Below are 23,681 nucleotides of genomic sequence, written 5' to 3'. Positions count from 1 at the left end.
GTAGTATTCAATTAGTTTTTGTAATAGTAAATTAGCACAAATTATTTGCTGATATTATACCTTCATAAAGAAATAACAGGTTGTAGAAAGTCAATTTCTACAAATAAAGGAACAGGATTTCTCCTGTTAAAATTAAGATTACAACAGAATAAATAATGATTTACAGAAACAGTTTGGAATTCAGAAAGAAAAATTTAACTTGGCATAATTCAGTATAGTATCCACACTATACTAGAATGAAGATTCCATGCCATGGCACTAGGACATTTTTTTTTTTTTATTTGATATGGAAAGTGTGCAAATCATACTACCAACATAACATGAAAGAACCAGATATTAACATCTAGGGAATCAACATTCCAGGCTAATCTAAATTTAGTTTTAACCCAATGGCTTAAAATATGGCAACATGTTTCATTTACAGAATTTAGTAAAAAAAGGGGGGGGGGATTTGCTATATGGATAGTTTGGACTTTGCATTGTTAATATTGTAACCAAAAAATTTCTGGATGCACTGAGGACAATAGCTGTCTGAGAGGATTAAGACATACTTCTCCCACAAAAATGGATTGGACAAGGTTTGAAATGACAAGTGTTTTGTCTGTAATCCACAGTAGATTTCTGCTTTTACCTGATGAGATCATTTATCACATCATTTTATATGGTCAAGCAAATACTGCTTGAGTGCCATATTACCAACTGTTTATTGCTAAATTATATAATCCAACCATTTTTGTTCTAATATTCTTGGAGAAACATTCAAGAAAGGAACTATCTTAGTATAGTAGGCTAAGACAAGGAACTAACTTTGAGCAAATTAAGTTTTCTGCAAACTAATTCATAAGGATTTATTTCACTTAAATGGAAAGTGATTTTCAATTAGCAATAGCAAACAGTTTGCTATTGCTAATGCAGATTTGAAAAGAAACAACACTTCATCCTATCAACTAAATGGCCCACTTAGATCCCACATTTGTACATCTTTCAGATTAAATTGAAATCTAAAATTCTAAAAGTAATGGAAAAAAAGATCATTCACACATAAGTATCAGCTGGTAAATTATGAAGATCCAGGAAATGTTGGCCAAGGCTGCACTACAGAGTCAGTCTGACCTACACTATCATACCATTAAAAAACAGTACGATGATGGGTCAACCTGTTCCTTGTGTTTCTGTGAAACATTAGGGCTGGGTAAGAGAGCATTTATTATGTTAATGTAGTTTTTTTTCCCCCAGTACAGATGCTTGGGAGGGATACATACATATTTTTGGCTGTACAAATTGTTCAGCAGGAGAGTGGGCATTCATTTTCAAACTGAAGGAGTGGTTTCAGCCAAATGCTGAATCTACATTGCATTGTCTTAAGTTATGATACAAATAAATTTTTAACATACAAAAGTGACAACAAGTTCAAGCTTACCGTCTTGATCGAAAAGGTGATCTTCCACAGTGAAGGACATATGTTACTACACCAAGGCTCCACCAATCAACACCCTGAAGAGAAAATATTGCAGAAATTTACTAATTCATAATAAGCATAACTGAATTAACTACAGGATCTAAACTAAATAAGAAAGTTAGTGTTAGTCATAGTGGAAGGAAGCCACAGGCTGCACAAGCCAAAAAAAAAATCCCTCCTTAAACTATCCAGTTGACTTGAATTTCTTTATCAATCACCTGCAAAGGCAATTTCAGTAATCAAAAGATTCACTGGATAAAAGAAAACTTCCTACAATCTAGTCCAAATCTCTTCCCCAGTAATTTGAGTTTGACCCTTGTTCTGGATTTTTTTTTTACAACAAAAAGCTAATGCAGTCTTAAAATTATAACCTTATAAAATTATAAGCTAATGCAGTGGGATTATAACCTTTCTATCTTTACAAGATGTTGTTGGATAAATTATCCATAGGACACCATGGAATTTCCACCTTTTTACACTTAGAAAAGTTCTTTGCCTGTATTGTAACTTCCAAATCCTTTTTCTTCCTTTATCTTTAATTCAACCCCACCAAGTTGGTTAGTTATTTTAGGGATGCTGTTTCTCAAGTGCAACACTTTACATTCTGCTGCACAGTTTTAGACAAAGTTTTAAAGAGAAGTAACTTCATAAAAATGAATTGTCTTAAATCAGCAGGTGGCATAAGGCTCTGCAAAGTGTATATAATGTTCTTCCTGTCCAGCTTCCTAAATGTACAAAGTTTTACATCAGTAGTTTTAAAAGTGATGTGTTTGTACAAAAAGCATAATTTGCTGATGCACTCCAAAATATCAGCTGTTGGCCTTCCATTTTTGTACTGCTATGTTTTCCATGATGTAAACACATTTGGCTGCCATACTACTACAGTATGTTTAGTACATAAAATAGGTTGTCTATATTATGTTAATAGCAACAAGCTATTTTACAAAATAGTCATATCCATAAGTACATTCAATGGTTTTATGAACAATTACCTTATACACTATTTTTGAAAAAAAAATAGCAACATTAGTTGCTATTTGTTTCAAAAATAGTGTATAAAAAACATTTAAATATCATTAAAATGCATTTAACAAGTATTGTTATTCATTAGGATACTGTAAGCATAATTTAAAATAAAAAACTTAAGTTTTCAGAATAAAATTAGTGGGCCTGTCAGACCCTTGTGCCATTGTTTATGATCAGGGGTATCAACCACTGCTGGGTTAAAAATTGTATGAAAAAAAATGCTAAAGGTATCTTCAATAGTTACTTATAGATCCTGAATGAATATAGCAGCCTTGCCAGAATTAGAAAAACTATAGAATTATGCAAATTAAGCTTGTGGTACAATGAATTGGTTATGACTTTCGTGTTTTCAGTTATGCAACAGAAGGACAAGTAACAGATTGCATGCAGCTATTATTATATCCAAAAGCTTATATACAGAGCTGAGTGTACTTACATAACTGTATTTTTCATGAGCAATTATTTCAGGAGCCATATAAGGTATAGTTCCAACATGACCTTCTGTTTTCTCATTCTGAAAGTTGAAATTGTTATCATGAAATATGCAACAACTCCAAATACCAAATTCTAGAGCAGTTTATAACACCCAAATGCCAATTCTTTAAGGAGCAGATTATTCATTTAATATCATTTTTTATTGGCTATGACTTAGAATAGACAAGTAACACTTCTCTCCAGTTACTGGATCTGAAAATATCTAGTAACTATCATCACTGGCCAAAGCTTTGCAAAACTTCACCTATTTGTACCACTTTTTCGGGTGACATCATTCAAAGAGTAGTTATGTTAACAGTGGTAACACTGGCATTAGAAATACAAAGGAGAATCAATTTTTCTAACAAACATTGTTGAAATTAAACCAAAGTTAATACTATTAACCTTTATGCATTTTTGAAGGTTAATTGTAGGAATGTTTCTGCTAGAGCAGCTCTGGAGTGAATTTCAGTGCAAGAAAAAAAAAAATTCACAAATGAAAACTTCATACTTTAAATATATTAGTTTGTGCTTTTTGACCTGATTACTCAATGGTAGCAAAATTGTCATTTTGGACCAGAAAACATCAAATATTAAATTTGTAGAAAAAACCCTTTAAAATAAAAAAATGTTTAGGCATATATACACACACACACACACACAATGTACCCATTGCCTTCACTATGTCTGTCTGTCTATTTGCACATAACTGTACTCCCAGTAACATTCATTTTCATGAAATTTTAAATCACTCTTGTAGAAATACTTCTTGGCTTATCTAAATTTCATTAAAGTTGGACTAACAGAAATCCAGCAATTGTTTTTCATACATATCACAAACTATCCATATGCATATATTGTAGCTGAAGCACTGGATATTATATCCATTTCTGTGCACTGATTGGTGGAATGAATGGGCAATGTGGCAGATGCACAGAAATGAAAATGTTTTGTTTATTCATAAGTTTTTTTTTCCTTTTTTTGTTACAAGTCAATTATTACTGCAGTGCCTGAAATGTAACACACTGTAAATTAACTTCTTTAATATAGTGAAGTCTTCAATATCCATTTATCATATAATTCAGTTTTTAGGTATAAATTCTGGAGAACTGGCTTTTTTAAATGGCACACAATGATTGATTTTCATACTGCTTTCTATTAAAGCATCTACTATTAAATAGTAACACACTGAAAGCAGGACCTATCTTAGGGCTAGGCAAATCAGGTATGTGCCTAGAATCAATATTTCCAGGGAGGTTTGTAAATGGCAAAAGAGCCAAAAATCAGTGATATCCAGTAGCATAATGTTGAGCACGAGTGCTTGTGTTCCTTATAAAATATACTTTTAAATTGTAATGTAGCTTCTAGCAAAAATGCACGTGCCACTGATATATATACAAATCTGAACATATCTTTCCTTAGAAATATATGCAGATTTATTTGCTTTACATTTTTATATCAATTATGTAATCCTAAATTTTCTAAGGGCGTCATGCTGCTTTTTTTTAAGTAGCAAGGTGTAGGGTCCCCAGAAAATATTTTTCCTAGGGATCAAATACTCCAAAGATTTGGTTATTTGTATATGGCCTGCATATCCTCAAGTTAGGCCCTGACTGGAAGATTTAAGTAATAAACTGTAACTAAAACACTATTTATGAGAGATGGTGGATAAGTCCTGCAAGTAATTTTTTTTGCCAAAATCTAAGTCGAATGGGCTGATAATAGGAACTACCTTTTGCTAATTTATGTAATGCACATCTGACTTTAATCTGATCCTGAAAACCAACCATCATTCTCAAAACATAGAAAGGAAAAACTAGGATGCAGACATTCTTTTATCAAGGACCAGAAGTAGGCATCTTCACTGATTGCTATCAAAGAAGCAAATTTCCTTACACATACAAGGAAAGCAATAAAAAAAAATCTGAACTTAGCTAGGATGTTTCAACCTCTGTTTAATTAGTGAATAAGTTACTAAAGAAATGAAACTATTAAGCAGTTATCCTCTACATGCATTCTTGAAATTTGAAAGTTAATGCAAATATAACAACATCAACTTCCCCCATCTACATTTTTCAAGTAGTAAAAACTTGAATGCCTCAAATAAGTGATTTAGAAGTGAAGTTTCCATACCAATGGAAACTTCAAATTTTACCTACTCCAGTCAAAGACATTAATGCTCAAACATAATTTAGAAAGTGGAAGCAGACCAAGTTGCCAAGCTCATCAACTAGTGATGCTCTAGAACTTTTTCTAGATGAATCTGAAGTATAACAATTTGGAAGACATGTAATATAGAAACTCTGTTCTGACAAGTTTCTTCACAGATATTCCAATTTCTAAAATTGGAAGTGCAGCTAGCAAAACATAGTAATGACTAATTAACCACTGTGCTAATTACACAAATCTAGAAAACAGCAACTCCAACCCATCCTTAAACTGTTCCTATCAGGCATAGGAATATTTGCCTAGTTCTACAGGAAAAGTTACATGGCTTGATTATGCCTAAGAAAGCTAAGCATTGTGTTGTTTTTTTTATGATTGATATTTTGCACATTTTTATCCATTAAGAATGTGACACTAACTCCATGTTTTAAAAGCAATGATGACTAATGTAGAGTTTCTCTACATCTTCAGGATATAAGTGCTCATCATTAATCTAATTTTAGTTAAATCCTTCATAATTAAGTTAATTTACAGTCTGATCCAAACAGTTTAAGTGAGTACATACCAAGATACTCTTACAGGAACACTTAGTATTAGATTGATAAAATGATACAAGAAAACACTGATACCTTGAAGAACAGGCTTCTTATTATAAATTAAGATAGTTTAGCTTCAAGTTCTGCATTCTGTAATAAACCACAGTTTAAGCTGTCATGTTAACTACTTTTGTAAATTTGGCCTATGAAGTCTCCAAGAAGGGCTATAACATTTATCAAATTATTCCATATAGCTCCATTATAGGGATTCCATAATTAAGTAGCAAAACATGTTCAAGCAATTTAATAACCGAGTACAATCATTCTTTTTTCTGACCAAGAGAGAAAAAAATCCCAGTTGCAAAATTGTTAAATCATACCTCATCAGGTAAGAAGAGGTGACTTAGGCTGTAATCGATGAGGACTATGTGGCCATCATCCCCGATGAGGATATTGCTCAACTTCACATCCCGATGAATTATGCACATCTATAATTTAAAAGATTTTTAAATTCATATTCTTTTACTTAGCAAGTTTAAAGTTTGCCAACAATGAGTATTCAAACTTAAGGAGCCCATAATTAACACTGTTATAAAAAGATAATTCTTAGGACAGGAGATAATACAGAGCATCCACACTAAAACAATTTATAAGTAAAACTGAATTTTGTTCTTAAAAAGTTTAAAAGCAATTCTTTAGTATAGTAGCTCTTGAAAACAAGATTAGTTAGTGCAAATGCACTAACTTATACATTAGTTAAACTATTTATGTAACCTGAGGCTTTAGCCCTAAACTATACTGTAATCTAAATTACTCCACACAATCAGGCATGTCTCACATTGTGGATTTATACTCTGCAACTGGGTTGTCGTCGTTGCAACACCAGGGTACTGGCCCACCCACTGATGAGCCAATAAGCTCCAAAATGATGCCATATGGGTGATGGTATCTTCTGAGAAGTAACAATAGTCTTCTCCTATGGTTAAGTGTTACTTATTCAAGGTAGTGCAATACATGTGAAGGTATTCACAATGAGATATTTAATGATGCCAATTTGACTAATTATGTAGTTTGCTATGTACAGAAATGATGCAAATGCATCAACTTGTACAAAGTTAAATTTATTAAATTGTGAAAAAATAACTTGCACATACTGTATTTCAGCTGAAATTTAATTATACTATATAGTACTTAGGATTTAAGCCTTTAAAATGACAAATTTTGAAGTATGTTGTATTTTATTAAAATTTAAGTAAAATAGAAATTTCTTCTGAAACTTAGAATAGTATAGACTATTTCAATAGGTGTTATTTTTATTGATATTACTTAATTCATTTTAATCTACCCATACTTACGCCTGGTTCTCAGTGAGATTTCTATTGCATATTAATTACTAATTCAAGATCTGTGGCTATAACTCCATCAACCATCCTAATTATACAGAATTGAGTAAGTTTTTTGACATGACATTAAAGTTAATTACATTGTGTATGCAGGTCTGATAAATGACCTAGTGCTGGTGTTACTAGGTCTCAAACTCTCGTGGTGAAAAAAAGAGCTTGGTCAGACAGACCTTTCTGAAAAATGTTAATTTATTGCGTGTTAGTTAATCCTTCAGTGTTTGTGGCCAAACCATCCTTAATCTCCAGAAATGGAGTGCTTTCTCAGCAAAAAAAAAAAAAAAAAAAAACTGAGAAAAGGGTTAGATGCCATTGACAATATTTTCAGCCTTATAAACAAGGCATGGTTTTTCTAAGATAAGGAAGTATGGAATGCAAGTCATAACACAAATGTCAATCTTATGAAAATTAAAGATTTAATTATGGTTAATTAAAAATTGTCATAACTGAATCAACCATTTCCAAAACATCTAATCAAAGAATTCCATTAAGTCTTTACCACAACTATATAAATTTAATAAATAGTTACATTTAATAAGCATTGACTATAGTCTTATGGAGTCTTTGGAAGACTAAGTGTAAATGGTATGTGCATACTGAATTTCCATGCACTTTACTTTATAAAGATTAAAATGAAGAGACCAACGTTTTGCATCAAGTTTTTTTGTAAAGTAGAAAAAGCTGTTTCATTGACAATGAAATTTAAAAAATTATTTTTAATGAAAAGCACATTATACTGTTAAGTACATTGTTACTGTGATCCAATTTGCATATTCTAAGCAGTATCAAGGAACAAAGAAAACTGGGGTCTGTCACACCAGGAACCAGTATTTTTCATGACTGGTCTGCTAGTACTGGCAGATTAATGTAATCAAGCAAATCAATGACAGATTGTCATACAGCATAAATTTTACTTTATAATAAATAATGATGCCATCAGCAAAGTCCCATTGTTTAGTATAGACAGTTTACTAAAAGTAAGGGGAATTAGCTGTTCCTGCATTCAGAATCCAATTGTCATCACAAAATGAAAGGGATTAATGAGCCATTCTAAAGAGATGAAATAGGAAAGAATTCATTTCAGTTCTTGAACTTATTCAAACTTAATTAAAGCTATACTAAATGGGGGGGAAAGAGCTTTATAACCCTAAATACTATTCAATAAACTAAACAAAACTAAGTTAGCCACAGTAAGTATCCTCATTGAAGTGATTCACTCTCCAAAGTTCACTGGAATGAGAGTTTAAAACTAAGGATTGGATATATTCATACGAATACTATGCAGATCTAAAGAAGTAATACAAGCTTACTCCAACAAGTTTATATAATTAGTTCAAGTAGGCTCTTAAAGATGGATAAGAGATTAGCATTTAAGAATCTATAACAAAGAATCAGAGCAAAAAAAAAAGTTAGTTCTTTACTGTTTTAAATTTCATACTTGGTAGATATTACTTACATTGTGCAATTCATCTAATGCACAAACCAACTCAGCAATATAAAACCGAGCAACATCTTCTGCAAAGTTCCCCACAGTCTTCCAGCGAGAATAAAGGGTTCCTCCACTGGCATAATCTAAACAAGAAATTAAATATTGTATTCTTCACAGCATTTTATTAAGGAAAACTTTACCCTGATTGCAATAAATGGACAATATTTTTGTAAAATATTCATTCATAGTTTTATATAGGAGGAGTCTCTTTTGAATGTCTCCGATTTGAAAAGCTGGTTAAAATTCATGTGTTATACATACGGAAACATAATGGGAGCCAGTAGAGGGGATGTGGTGAAGTTTCATTGTTTTCAAACGTGCTGCGACTGCTGTCGTTTGTGTAAATGGCAAAAGTGAAGCACAAGCAGTGGTGTGGCTTGCAGAGAGCAAATCTGTTGTCATGGTTAAAAAGGCAATTTAGATGTGTGTTAAACAAAAGATACACCTGACCCAAAGTCTATACAGAGATGGTATAGGAGATTATTGAACACCAGCAGCATACAGAAGCAACATGGACAAGGTTATTAAAGCATCTCAGAAGAGTATATGCTGAACAGGTATATGCTGCCTTTGTTTGCAGCCAATGGAAATCAATCAGGCACACATCAAGGGAATTGATCATACCCCATGCAACTCTACACAGGGTCATACACAAGTTAGTTTGCAACAATAAATTGCAAATAGTTCCAAGGAATCAAGCTGTGTGACAAAAAACACAGCAACAAAACTTCACTATTGATATTCTTGACTGCATCAACCAATACCATGATTTCTTGAGTATGTTTTTCAAAGAGGCAACATTTCACTTTTTGGAAAAAGTGAATCAACAATGTTAGAATATGGGGTTCCAAAACCCTGCACTGTATTCAAGAGCACATTAGAGACAGCCCAAAACTGAATGTGTTGTCTCATGAAGGAGATGATAATCAAATTGTTCTTGAGAGATACCATTACAGGAGTCACATACCTAGACATGCTGAAACAACACACATTTCCTTAGATTGCACACCTACAGCTCAACAATCTTTCAGCAAGATGGAACACACCTCTCTGGAGGTTGTAAGAATGCACTGCACATGTTCCTGGACTGTAAATCTGACATGGTGGGCCAATACCATGGCCCCCTCATTTGCCTGACATAACTTAGATTTTTCTCATCTTTTGGGGCTGTGTGAAAGACATGGTTTATTCCACCAAAGTGTCTAACATTGTAAAAAACCTTACATGCATTGTGCAAGCAACTGCCACCATCAGTGCAGATATGCCAACCAGGCTAAGTGCCTGCCTGGCAACCCAAAGGGTGCAAGGTCGATTCCCGCCTTGGATATCACGATGGTGCCGTACTGTCCGGTTGGATCTCACAGCCAAGATACACGAAGTAGGAAAAAACTGGTTCCTTTGTGTATTGATCACATCATACAATAAAAAAAAGTGCAGATATATTGGAGTGAACCTGGTCTAAAATAGAGTATCATTTGGACAATATTTCATTGCACCAAAGGAGCACATGGAGAAGTCTGTTGACTTTATTATAAACAGAGTTTTCTTTCTCAATAAAAGTAAAGATTTCCTAGTGCACTGGATTTTCTTTTGTGAGACATTTAAAAGTCAGGGACATTCAAAAGGGACACCCTGTATAGTTTAAGTGCATATAGTATAATTTTCAGTGATTACTAAGCATCTTGCCTACTCAGATTCAGAAGACATTCCTAGGAACACATGGCAATTCCAATGCTTGGCTCAAGTAAATTTAGGGAATGCCTCAATGCTATGTGGCTTGAGTTACTATACCAGTAACTACAGTATAGTAATACTCTTCCATGTATTAATAGGAAATACAAAATAGGTTTGTTGCAGAGCCAAATTTGCCTTTAGTTGCTTTGGTATTGCATTACTCTAAAATGCAACTTCCTAGGCTATATAGTCTGAATAGTAGAATACATTTTCAATATACTTCTCCATTGGGGCAGTACATACTAAGGCAATTTACAAAGCTCCACCACAATACAATCAACACACAAAATAGCAAACCTAGTTGCTCATTGCTTTATATACATAAAGACTATGACCAACTTGTATGTTTCATAGCAAATGCTACACTTGTGTACAGCACCAACAAGTAATGTAACACGCATGAAACTAAAGTGCTATTTAAAGCTGAAATTTTAAATTATGTAGCATTCTGAGAATGCTTCATTACAAAAATCCATTTAATATATCTTGAGTCATGTTTAAGACAGTTGTTTGGTAACTTAATGTGCACACATCAAAAATGTTAATGAGACACTGAGGTCTCATTTTTAGGCTATTGTATTTGGGCTGAAATTTGTATGAATTTAAAAATCTTAAGATAAAAATGACACTCAATCCAACTTTGATTTTAATAAAATCATTCGTGGTGGCTTAAATAAGCCTCCAGAAATGCCAAATATAAGAATTGTTACTCAAGGACTTAAAAGTTGGGGGACATTCAAGAGGGACACCCTGTATTATTAATAATACATCAGATTAGTTGTTAGAAGTTACAGACATGAAGTTAACAGGCACTGTTTTAAAAGCACGTTCAAATATATCTAAAGCTTGACACCAAATGTGTTGTGCTTTTATCTACATTTACTCTAGTTGTGAAACTAGAGTAAATGTAGATAAAAATGACACTTCACAATATGTTAAACTTGAAGTGTAGGGAGGCTTCTCAAGACCACATCTGCTATGACAGTTGTTTGGATGCTACAGGCTGGTTTGCAGACCAGATTAGAGTGGGGGGGGGGATTAGGGAGTTGGCCCTCAATTCAAGGAGCCCAGCTAAGAACTTGTTTTAAGTAATTAAATTCATTTTTAATAACTGCAAAAAAAATCTAAACTTCAAATAATAAAAAAATGATTACTAACAAAACAAGGGGACTCCACCATACACTTTTGACTGGGGCCCACATTAGTTCAACTTTTTTGGACATTTAACACTGCTTGACCAAATAGTCATCTTTAAACTTAAAAAAAAAAGGAGCTTATTCCCATTTTTATAACTTAAGAGTTTCATTAAGTTAATGGAAAGAGAACTGAACTGACATCCTCAGTATACAGAAAGAATTGAAAGTCAGCTCCTTTGGTAGGATCCAACTCATTACTTGAGTTCAGCTTCTGTTATTTGTTCAGTATCAAAATGCATCAGCAAAAGTAGATTCTTGGAAAAGAATACCACATTGGTAATCTAAAATCTACATTCTAGGCCTTCATTTTCATAGTTAGCTTTTGCTATTTTATTTTTGGTGAAGCAAGTGTTCTTCTCAAATATGCAGCTATAATGTGAGATTCACAGCTGTCAATCATATTAGCAAGAGTTGTCAACTGTCACAATTGATAATGTGAGACTGACAAAGGAGCAATCATTTTACCAAACCAGTTAAGGTCACTAATCTTTTAGTCCTCAAAACCTCCCTATATTTTAATTATTACACTGTCAGGTCTTACACTAATGGGGTGTATTACCTATAAACCAAGAGATCTATAAAACAGATATTTTGTCAATTTGACTCACATGAGATTAATGGATCCTATAACTAACTGACTGCCAAAATAGCTGGCATTTTTTGGCAGTCAGTTTGGCTTCAGTGCTGAAAATTATAGCGTCTGGAGACTGCACCTATGAGGTGATCTGACTGAGGTGCTTAGACTATGTACATGAAGGAACATAAAATTCAAGGCTCGTTACAACAGAATGGACATGTGGAGGTTTGCCTTAGCATTCAAAAAACCAAGAAAGTGGGTGGTTAACTGTTGTAAAAAAAAAAAAAACTTCCATCTGTTGTAGAATTGGAGTTTGAATAAATTCAAGGAAAACCAACTATGGTATAAACCAGGGGATGAGGTGGGAAGCTTTTCTTTTTTGCTGTTGCTGTATAAGCTGGATTTCTTGCATCATTTGCCACTACTAATGCTAACTTGTATATTGTTTCATAGCTCTTATACCAAAGTCTTCAATTTACTTTATCCTTCAAAAGTAAGACAAGCATTAATATTTATGAATATAATAATTAAAAATTCCTAATATATATATACACACACACACACACACACACTAACTCAGATACTTACCCATAACAAAATGTACATGCTTCTCACAAAAGAAGCTATAGTGCATGTTTATTAGGAATGGTGTTCCCTTTATTTCTAAGAAGGCTTCTTGCTCCATTAAGGCCTGCTTATGCCTCCATTTTGTGGAAAGAATGGATTTCTTTTCCACAACTTTCATGGCATATTTCTCATCTTTATCTGGGTCGCTAAGTTTCTCAACAAGATATACTTTTCCACATCCTGCAATTAAAGATTTAATATTTAGATAAATTAAATCTAACTAATTATATAGTAACCTAAACTTTTTTACTTTTCACTAAAAATAATATTCTAGTCTGTAGATCAGGGGCTTCGACCTCCGAAATTTTTGCATGGACCACGAAGTGTGCATACATTAGACTAGTGGCATACCTGGAAGGAAGATTTTGATTAGAAAATACTGTACGCTACACTGCATTCACAATGAAATTTAGACAATTGCATAATTGTACATTTGGAGTACTGCAAATGTTATTGAACAATTCTTTTTCTGTAAGAATTTGTTTAAACATAATTAAAAATTATCTGGTTGCATCTTGCTAGACAAAACAGTCTGAAGAGAGGTCAGAGTCTGCTCTTGATTGGATGCTGAGGGGGGGGAGGTCCCAGGAGCCAACATTCAGTTGACTCAAAGGATGTCTCTCCCGTCAAAGAACAGAGATCCTAATCAATGATTTAACTCTTCTAATAACCAAACTATCCCTGCTGAATTATTTACAATAGCCTAGTGGGCATTAAGAAAAAGATTTGTTCTATAAGCTTTACCTCCTCGAATCATTTTGTCAAGACTAATCTCATAAGTTATATTTTAAGAAATTAACCCTTCCCTGCATTCAGTATTTCCATCTATGCAGTGGGGGCCAATGTTTCCCTTCCCATGAAAAGGGCAAAACTTAAGGTTCTTTAGAAAAGAGCAAAATCATCCACAAGTTGGTCTAAACAAGTGGTTTGCAAAAAATGTTCCAGGAGGTTCCCACTAAATTCTATCATGGCATCTCCTTAGATTTACATAGGTATATTATTGCAAACTATAAAATATAACTAATAAACTCAATTAAAATCAAATTAAATTGCCAAAGAAAGAAACCATCCCACAATTCCTTAATTAGTTTACTATCTTATAGTAGTAAACTGTAATTATGTAAAATAAATGTTTTTCCATACTATTTTTTTTTGATTCTCAAGGACTATTATATACAGGTACTTTTTTTTTAAGAACCAATAGTGCTTAGTACCGTGCATGGGTTGAAGGCAGAAGATACTTCTTGACATTAGACTAACTTCTGTTGATTGTAATTTTCAGGAAAACAGAAATTGAATGAATAAATGAGGAAGAAAAGTTGGTTCTGTGAGTTTGAACTTGGGAGGAGGGGGGGGAGAGAGATCAATAGCACAGAATCTAATGTAGAGTTCCCAACAAAATAAAATATGGGTGTTTCCCAATAAATTTTTTTTTTTTGCATAAGAACTAGAAAGTTAACAGCAGGGATTCACAAAAAAATAATGCAAACGTTGCAAAATTACATCCAACATAATAGCAGGTTTTCCCCACAGAAAAGCTCAAAAATACTGCATTATGTGCATTTATAAATAGGCAGTCTAAATTAAATTATTAAAATGGAGTATAATGAAAGAATTGTCATAAACAGTGTTATTTATTGTAATATTTATACAAGCACAAATCTTATTAAAAAGAAAAACTAAATACAAATTCAAAAATTCTGGTAACAAAAATTGCGATATTTTATTTTTATAATATTTAATGAGATTTGATATTGTTTTTTTTTATCTGTGAATCTATATTTACCATAGCAATGCAGAGTATTTTCTAAATGGTACATCAGAAATTTCATTAATTTAAAAATATATAAAATAATAAGTGGCAGGCTGTTTATTCTATATATTTTGAAAGTAACTGTGGACCAGATTATGCATGTTTGTGGGCCGGAGGTTGCCCACCCCTGCTATAGACAAATAGAGCTCTTTTGCAAAAATGATCTGCCAATGTAAGTCAGAGGCAACTACAGTATTGCAATAGCCTGCGTGGGCTAACAATATGGAATGCATTTAACAGCTCATGGAGTCTGGCTCAGCTACTTCAGGTTGGTTTTGAAAGACTAAGTTGCAAACAGGGCAATTGCCCCAAGCATAGCATTTAAAAAATGTTACTGCTTAACTAAATACTGAAAAGTTGATAAGCATGACTTGCATTTTGTATTATTCCATTATAAATTTAATAAAATCAGTTTCATGAAGACTAGTCAAGCAATTTTATTTTTCCCCAGGCATAGCAATACCCAGTTACAGCTCTACTATTTGCTATTTAGAAATAAGAGTCAAATGAAACTTGTAATGTCAGTATTCTGATCATGGAGACAAAAAAAAAACACTAAACCATGTGCTTAGTACCAAATATGAGACAAAAATATCAAAAGAAATCATTGTCGCTAACATGGTAGTTTGCATGACCTTGATGGAGATCCACTTGTCTGGTGAGGTTGAGTTTGATCCTTTCTATAACTGGAGAAATTTCTAGTCTTTAACTGAATCTGTTAAAGTATATTATTATAAAATATACAAGGGAAAAGGCCTCATAAGTTAGTGCAAAAACATGTTTTAATTGTAGCCATCTACCAGAGTAGTTAAACTGACATTTTAATTATATCTCATTGTGAATGCCTTCACAATGAGTTGCCATGGTATTGTACTACCTCGAATAAGTAACTTTACCAATGGAGAAGACTGCTGTTACTTATTCTTCGCAGATACCACCACCACCCAGACGGCACAGTTTCAAAGCTTTTTGGCTTCTCCATTGGTGAATTGTTACTTATTCAAGGTAGTACAATACAGTGGAAACTCATTGTGAAGGCATTCACAATATGAGATAATTAAAATGATGCCAGTTTAACTACTTTGGTAGATGGCTACAATTAAAAATGATGCTTTGCATAAACCTATACATTGTATATTATTATTCATATGGTACAAGGAAGCCCAAGGCTTACGCTGGCACCAGCCAAAAAACAAAGAGAAAAAATGAATTAGAAAGGAATCACCAAGAAAGAATGATACTCAGGACAAATATTTAGGTGTGTGGCACTTTAAAGTTCTTTGAAAATGTCAACATGCTTCCAATGCATTATAATGGTTGGCATATCACCTCACAACTAAATGAGGTGATATGCAATTCAAAAATTGTGGCTTAAATGGTTTGAAATGTGTAATTCAATGCAGCCAACTGTGCCACTTAAATTTGAAGAAAATCAAGTAAACTTTACAGGAGAAAAAAAAAACACTAAAAAGGATTTGCAGTTGATTTTAACAAACTGTTTCAAATTGTGTTCCTCAAACTGCAGACCTAGAAACAATTCCTATAGACAACAAGTTTCAAATAAAATAACTTTGTATTTAGAACAGCCCCAGGGTCCACACACACCTAATAAGATGATTTATATATCAACCCCAGGGGCTCACATATGGGGAGTATGGGCTTGGCACACCCGGGGTCCTGAGCTGGATATCATCATTCTTCTCTTTCTTGGTGATTCCCTTCTATCTCTTGTTTCCTCTTGGGATAATTCAGAATTTTTTTTTTTTGCTGGTGCAGCAAAAGCCTCAGACTTGCTTGCACCATATGGCTAATAATAATACATACTCTTCAAATTCTAAAGAATCTTACTGGCACCATAAAAAAACCCATATGCTCTAATCAAAACTTGTTTTTCATCATGCCAATGATGACCTAAATTTGACAAAACATAGCTAATTACTAAAATAACTCTATAATATGGGTACACCTCCAGAGGAGGTGGCTTCTTTTGCTTGAATCTGTCCCAAATTATTGGCATAAACTAACCTAACATTTTTTCACTAGCCAAAAATGAGTCTTAAAAAAAAAAAAGTTTAAAAACCCACAATCCTGAATTTGGCCATGCACACAATGCAGTGACAAGGTGTACCCATAATCTGGAGTTCAGCCGATTTTTTGACCTAAGAATCTGCATAAAACTTTCTTTAACATTAAGCAAACCAGGCTTAAAAAAAAAACCATAATTCACATAAATAGTTTCTGTTCTAAAATTTTCTGTCACTTTATCCAATGATTTACTTGTAGAATACTTGAGCATTAGATTATTATTTTCATCAAGGGCTCACATCTTGAGTATGGGCTTGGCACACCCAGGGTCCCGAGCTGGATATCATTCTTTCTTGGTTATTTACCCCAGGGGCTCTCATCTGGTGAGTATGGGCTTGGCATACCCAGGATCCTGAGCTGGATATCATCATTCTTCTCTTTTTCTTTCTTGGTGATTTTCTCTCTCTCTCTCTCTCTCTCTCTCTCTCTCTAGGTAAATCAATTTTTTTTTTTTTTGTGTTTGGTGCAGCATAAGCCTCAGGCTTCCTTGCACCATATGGCTAATAATAATAATAATAATAATAATAATAATAATAATTCCCTTGTACCTCAGGCGCATTATAGCCATGGTAGCTTATGCGCCTTTAAACTCCCATAACAACAACAACCTTGTGCCTCTCTCTCTCTCTCAGGGTGATTCATTTTTTTTTTTTTTTGCCTCGTGAAGCATAAGCCGCAGGCTTCCTTGCACCATATGGCTAATAATTTTTTAGTAGTTTCCAAATCAAATACAATTCTAACAACGATACGACGAAGTAGGAAAGCAGCTTACCGCTCAATTCTGCTATTGGGCCGAACTTCACAAATGTACTTCCATTTGTGATTGTCGAACAAGGTTCAATGAAATGTTTTTTTTGTTTGGCCCATGCTGTATAAGCTTGCTTTCTTTCATCATATGCCACTACTAATGCTAATTACATTTTTCCCCTCATGTAATTCTTTTTAGCTTATACTCCTATGAATGAATCGCCATATTCAAAAATAGCAGACGACAGAGCAGCAATGGTAAACGAGAATTCTAAAGACGACCGTCAAGATAGAACTTCTCACTAAAGATGTTTCTGAATCATATCAACGCTATCAAATGAAGTTTATTAGCTTTACCGAAATAATATTTAAAGAGAATAATAACTCTTCCCTATAAAAGTTTTTATCCCATCAACACTCCGTTTAATTTCTCACCTACTATCTCCAGAAGACACTGATTAGAAAAACACTAAATGCCCGGTTCGAGATTAACGCTTAGGTATTAACAATGACAGAGTTCGGGGGGGGGGGGGGGGGATGGTGCTTATAAAGATTGTTTTCACTACTGTATTTAGTTTTTTTTTTCTGTTTTGACGTGGAATAACGAACTTAAATCAGTCTTCCTTGCAAGGCTAGTTCAACTAAAAACGTACAATAAACAATGCAATAAAAATAAATGTAGGAAACGATCAAATAAATATCGCACAACTTATTCATAAGCTAACTTTATAGTATTAGTAGTAATAGTGGCATGTGATGCAAGAAAGTAAGCGTATGAGCTTATGTAGCATCAGCCAAAGGAAATAAATTCTCACATACACACAGGGAGACTCAATTTTTTGGCTCGTGCAGCAAAAGCTTCAGGTTTCTCTGCACCATATGGCTAATAATTTATTTAAGCCATCAACTTACACACGACAGATCGAAGTTGATAGCTAAAGTAATTTCAAAGTGGAACTGGACAAACTTTTAGGGGGAATGGTTGTGTGAAAGCATATAGTGCAAGAAAGCATGTTTATAGGGCATCAGCCAAAAAAAAAGACCCATTTCACCCATCCATTCCCTCTAAAATGTATGTTCAGTTCCTCGAATTTATTTAAAATATCAACTTCCACAACTACAGATCGAAGTTTGTTCCAGCAATCAACTACCCGCTGACTAAAGGCAAATTTCCGCACATCTATTCTACAACTCTTTCCTCAATTTGAATTTATGCCCTTCAGGTTCATAATTTGAAAAAGGGGAAGAATCCCATCAGAATTGATCCTGCTCAACCCATTCAAGGTTTCTAGTCTCCAGACGCTACAATTTGCAGAACTTAAGCCTCTTGGTAAGAGCGCCACTTTGTGACTCTTCTCACTGAACTTGCCTTTAACTGTACTCGTTGCAGCAACTATTTCCTTCCTAAAATGAGGTCTCCAAAGCTGTATGCAGTACTCAAAGTTTGGTCTGACCATTGCCTTATACAAAAGGATAATCACCTCTTTTTCCCTACTAGCAAAATTCCTGTATATCATTGACAGTACCCCATGACCTGCTGTGGCAGCCTGTCTCCACTGCTCAATTACTTTCAGGTCTTTTCCATTCTCTACAACCCTAAGTGTAGTACCATGCATTTGGTACTAGTCTCTGGGTTACTTCTGCCCAAGAGAAATGTTTATCGGGAAATAAGCTATGAAAGGAAGTGGATTGTTTTATTTCAATGAATGATAGCACTACTATATTTCTTTTTAGTTGGCCGATAATTCTTTTTAATCTATACACTACAGTAGTTGGTCGATCTCAGGCAGAGGGAGTAAGGTTTCCCTCCGCGAGTCATTCCATGGTTTTCAGCCCTCACAACATGCAAATCGGCTCATGAACCGACACGTGTACAGACATAGCGGCACAAATGCGACTAAAACCCTACAATAACTAACATGGTCCAACACAAACTCATTTACTATAAATAAATAAATTCTGTTTATACTCCGGGACGACCAAATGTTCAGAGGAGTTCATAAGATAGAATACAAGAAACAGCACCGTATTCAGCAGTCACGGGCTTGAATCCCGATCACTCAAGGCAAGTGTACTTATGCACCCGCGCGCCTGACCACTACGGCGGCCTTAATATGCATGGAACTATTGCCATAAAACAAGCAGATCACTTTCCGTGAGAGTAAAGGATACAGCCAGCAGGTTTAGGAGGGGGGAGATACATGCAGAATATTAACTGATTCACGTAATTGGTATGATAAATTAAGTGATTTATACTAGCGCGATTAAACTTGGCAAGCATTTTTGCTAAATTTCTGTAAAGGGTACATATTCTTTTAGTCTCCAAAGCCATTAATAATCAAGTATATACATAATATTAACCTCAAGTGGGCCCAAGGATAAAATGATTAACCAGCGTTCCATTTTGATTTCTGTTGCAAACGCATTATTACTCAGACGGATTTAACGGCGGGCGCGCGCCCTGGGCCCCGACTTCTGAAGGGCCCACACAAAAGCCCAACAAATTAGTTGAACTAATGTTCAACTATTAGTTCAAAACTTTGTGATTATTATTAATTATATTATACATATATTATATTCAAATTTTATTGGAAATAAAACATTAATAGTACATAATATTTTTATTTATTTAAAATAAAAAATGGTTAACATGTATTTTTATTTTCCCTGTCTTTTTTTTAAGGGGCCCAATATTTTCTTCTGCGCTCGGGGCCTCAACTGACCTTAATCCGCTACTGTTATTACTGTATGTAGGAGAAAAGCAAACTATGCCAAAATTCCAAACATTAAACCCAGGGGCTCACATCTGATGAATATAGGCTTCGAACACCTAGGGTCCTAAGTCATTGTCTTTATTGGCGATTCACTTTACTTTTCTCTCTCGGAGTAATTCAGAATTTTTTCCTTTTATGGTTAGTGTAGCATAAGCCTCAGGCTTCTTGCACCATATGGCTAATAATAATTTCAAATGAACCCAGTAAATTAAATTTACTAATATCGAACACTAACTGGGGGGGGGGGGGGGAGAGCAGAATTGCGTATAACTTTTGCAGCTATACACAAAGTTAGAGTTTTTGAAGATTGTCACTAGATGGCAGCCTCGTAATACTGGCATTAAAAATACTTTAGTACCTTTTCGAAATTGGATTTTCGTAATAGACTATCTTTACGAATTAAAACTCCATATTCAATTTTAAAAAAAATCCAAATACTGAATTACTGCGTGTTATTTCCAGAAATCATTTTTGAGTTAAGTGCTTTTCTAAAATGCCAGTTTTTAATACAGTGAAACAAAAATGCGTCGCTAAAATTCCAGATGTAGATTAGTGTTCTGGATTTAGCGATATTCAACTTGTCTAACACAAGCGATAAGCCCCCCCCGCCTCCACAGACAAGAGGAAAGTAAAGTCGAACCAATCTGTTTTGCGAAAAGGGTGGTTCCGTCCAATAGAAGAACACTTTATTGTATACAGAAGGCACATTGCTCCCTTCACACCACATAAGCCAGGTAGTACGCGAGTATGAAAAGGCGACTGATATTGCACTTCGGTATTTATACTAAGTGAAGGTCTAGTGATGAAACAAGTGCGACATACTTTAATAAAACTTGAAACAAGGCTAAGTAAATTTGTATTGCAGTATTCAACGTCCATTAGAATTTTAGTAAATGCTAAGCTGGTTCGTGAACCAAAACATTTATTACGAAGCACGAGACCACTATAACCTACAGAGAAATTGTTTCCGCATACGCTGCAACATTAGCTAAAAAATTATTGTATCGAATTTTTGTTTAGAAAAGTTACTTGTCTATGGCCTGTAATTTAACAGGACCCGTGATGACTCAAGCCCCAAGTTCTGTTGAATTACATTTTTTGAAATTAGGAGTGTGTAACTGGTTGCTTTAGAATAGTACTGCAGCTATCATACTATATATATATATATACACCCACACAATTTTTTTAATTAAAAAGGCCTTGTTAGTGTTTTCAGCATAATTTTTCACTCTGGGTTCCACTATAGGGCTTTGTGTCTGGCAAATTAGCTTTCTGAACAAATTTCGCACTGCACAAGGATTGAGTCTCTAAAAGCAATTCGTTTGTAGGATGCCTATGGCATAAGTCTACATACATTGGGTCTACAACACTTTTTAAACGATTTGGGAGGGGGGGGGATAACACCACCGTTAAAAAATTCGGATGTAAGAATGTTTGTGGTTTAATATTTTTTAAATAAGTCGCCACTGTTCACTTTATTGGAAAAAAAAGTAAGCTAATTGTACAGACTTGTATGGATTTCTAATAAAGACAGTTAAGTCAGAATCCATTAGGTGAGCAGCAAACTATATCTTGCTTTTTATATCTTCTCTGGGGTGGGTTTGTATTGTGAAGTTACGCAAGAAGCGTTTGGACAGATTACCGACAGTCTGGGGGGTGCACCCTAATCTAAATATCGCCATGTTTTCTGAGTTTAAATTAAGAAATCAGATTATTCAATTAGATTCAAGTAATACATAAGTTATTAACCACCGTTTTGGCAAATTTATATGAAATGTATTTTACAATATACACACTAATGCATAAAAAGAATTTAATGATCATATTCCCGCTATTATTCTTCAGTAATATGTTTGAAACAGAAGGAAGAAACTTACCTCCAAATCCAAGTAACTTCAAAATCTTGAAATCCCGATGTCCAAGCAGTCGCGAACTTCCTACCATTTTGAAACTTTTGTCAAAGTGAGACATCAACTACGAACGCAACACTTACTTTATGATTAAGTTTGCTATACATATTTCACGAAGCACAACACATTAGAGGCTACGAATTTAAATCTATTGGTCAGTCAGAATTAATATAAAGGGGATTAATAATCTCGCAATTTCTTTACGCCTTCTCATTGGTTCCGAACTAATTACTAATAATCTCTTGGTCCACCCAAATGTGGATAGTATTCTAACGAAAATATTTTAGAAATTTCCTGGAAACTAGTTCTGATTTACAAAGAAGCAGATTATGACGCAATTAACTACCACACCATTCTTTCATAAAATTTAAATAGATTATAATCTGATGGACTATTTTTTTTTAACTTAAGTTGTAGAAATTCAGCTGGATAGACAGGTTTATTTAAGATATGAACAGAAAGCCATTGTTAGGAAGTTTTTCGGCATCAAAAAACTTTATAAATATTCTTGTCACAACCATATGAATGTTTTTATTATTATAAGAGTTCTGTTAACATTAGTAAAGGCACATGATGCAAGCTTATATATCATCAGCCAAAAAAAAAAACCCTTATCATTTCACCCATCCACTCGCTCCAAATATTTGTCTAGTTCTACCTTGATGCAGCTATCAGAACCCTATACATTGCTAGCATTAGCAAGGGCACATGATGCAAGAAAGCAAGCATATATAGCATCAGCCAAAAAAAAAAAAAAAAAAAAAAAACAACCCTTATTTCAACCATCCCCTTGCTCCAAATGTTTGTCAAGTTCTGCCTTCAATCTATTTAAGCTATCAACTTCTACAACGACAGATGGAAGTTTGTTCCAGCAATCAACCACCAGCTGGCTAAAGGCAAACTTAGGCACATTTATCCTACAACTGTCTTTCCTCAATTTGAATTTATGCACCCCTCAGGCGATTACTTTTTGAGCAAGATACACCTCAATCATATCACTTCCCAAGTGCATAGTTTCCAGACTATAATTTGCAAAACTTAAACCTTTCTTCGTAAGAGCAACCCTTTTTTCCATTCACTAATCTTGTTGCCCTTCTCTGTACTCGTTCCAGCAGCTCTACATCCTTCTTAAAATGAGGCCTCCAGACGTGTATACAGTACTCAAGGTGTGGCCTGACCATTGCCTTCTGCAAGGGGATAATCACCTCCTTATTCCTGCTAGAAAAATTCCTGTATATCATTGACAAGACACCATGAGCTACTCTTACAGACCGTCTGCAGTGCTCAGAAAACTTCATGTCTGCCTGCACAATTATCCCCAGGTCCTTTTCATTCTGAACTACTGTCAGTGTAGTACCACACAGTTGATATGTTACTCTGGAGTTACTGCTTCTCATATGCAGTACTATACATTTGTCAATGTTAAACTTCAGTTGCCACCTCTCAGCCCATCTATTCAACTTTTCAAGATCCTGTTGCAGCAGCGTACTCTCATTAACAATCCTACCTACCTTCGTCAGTCTAGAAACTTGGACTTTAAGCCTGATATACCATCATCAATATCATTAAAAACACATAAAACAAAATTGGACCCAACACTGAACCAAGGGCACTCCTCTAATAAGTCCACGAAGAGCAGAGTCCATTGATTATCACTCTCTGTCTTCT

The 23,681-nt window shown here is 34.4% G+C and overlaps 1 protein-coding gene across 1 annotated transcript; it reads right to left on the bottom strand.

Annotated features, from left to right (window-relative positions):
- Nucleotides 1–62: 62 nt before the first annotated feature.
- LOC150084970 (putative ribosomal protein S6 kinase alpha-2) lies at nt 63–22,047 on the bottom strand. Its single transcript, XM_090376415.1, has 7 exons — nt 21,981–22,047; nt 12,646–12,864; nt 8,518–8,633; nt 6,042–6,149; nt 2,922–2,999; nt 1,421–1,494; nt 63–123 (listed from the first exon to the last, which is right to left on the bottom strand). The coding sequence occupies exons 1-7, from the start codon at nt 22,045–22,047 to the stop codon at nt 63–65; spliced, it is 723 nt and encodes a 240-aa protein (XP_090232541.1).
- Between the last annotated feature and the right edge of the window lie 1,634 nt (nt 22,048–23,681).

The sequence above is a fragment of the Mastigoproctus giganteus genome, chromosome 6 (assembly GCF_048544385.1).
Source record: "Mastigoproctus giganteus isolate SK-2022 chromosome 6, ASM4854438v1, whole genome shotgun sequence".
NCBI classification, from domain to species: Eukaryota; Metazoa; Arthropoda; class Arachnida; order Uropygi; family Thelyphonidae; genus Mastigoproctus; species Mastigoproctus giganteus.
Note: the sequence above shows the minus strand (reverse complement) of the source record. Positions and strands in the feature narration are given on the sequence as shown.

Bases quoted from the DNA above. Each gene is read 5' to 3' on its own strand.
- LOC150084970 (XM_090376415.1), bottom strand. From the start codon at position 22,047: ATGGTAGGAAGTTCGCGACTGCTTGGACATCGGGATTTCAAGATTTTG. The intron at 6,150-8,517 runs GTAAGTAATATC...TTTAAATTATAG, and splicing joins CATTAGATGAATTGCACAAT to ATGTGCATAATTCATCGGGA. The intron at 124-1,420 runs GTAAGCTTGAAC...TAATTTTAACAG, and splicing joins TCACCTTTTCGATCAAGACG to GAGAAATCCTGTTCCTTTAT.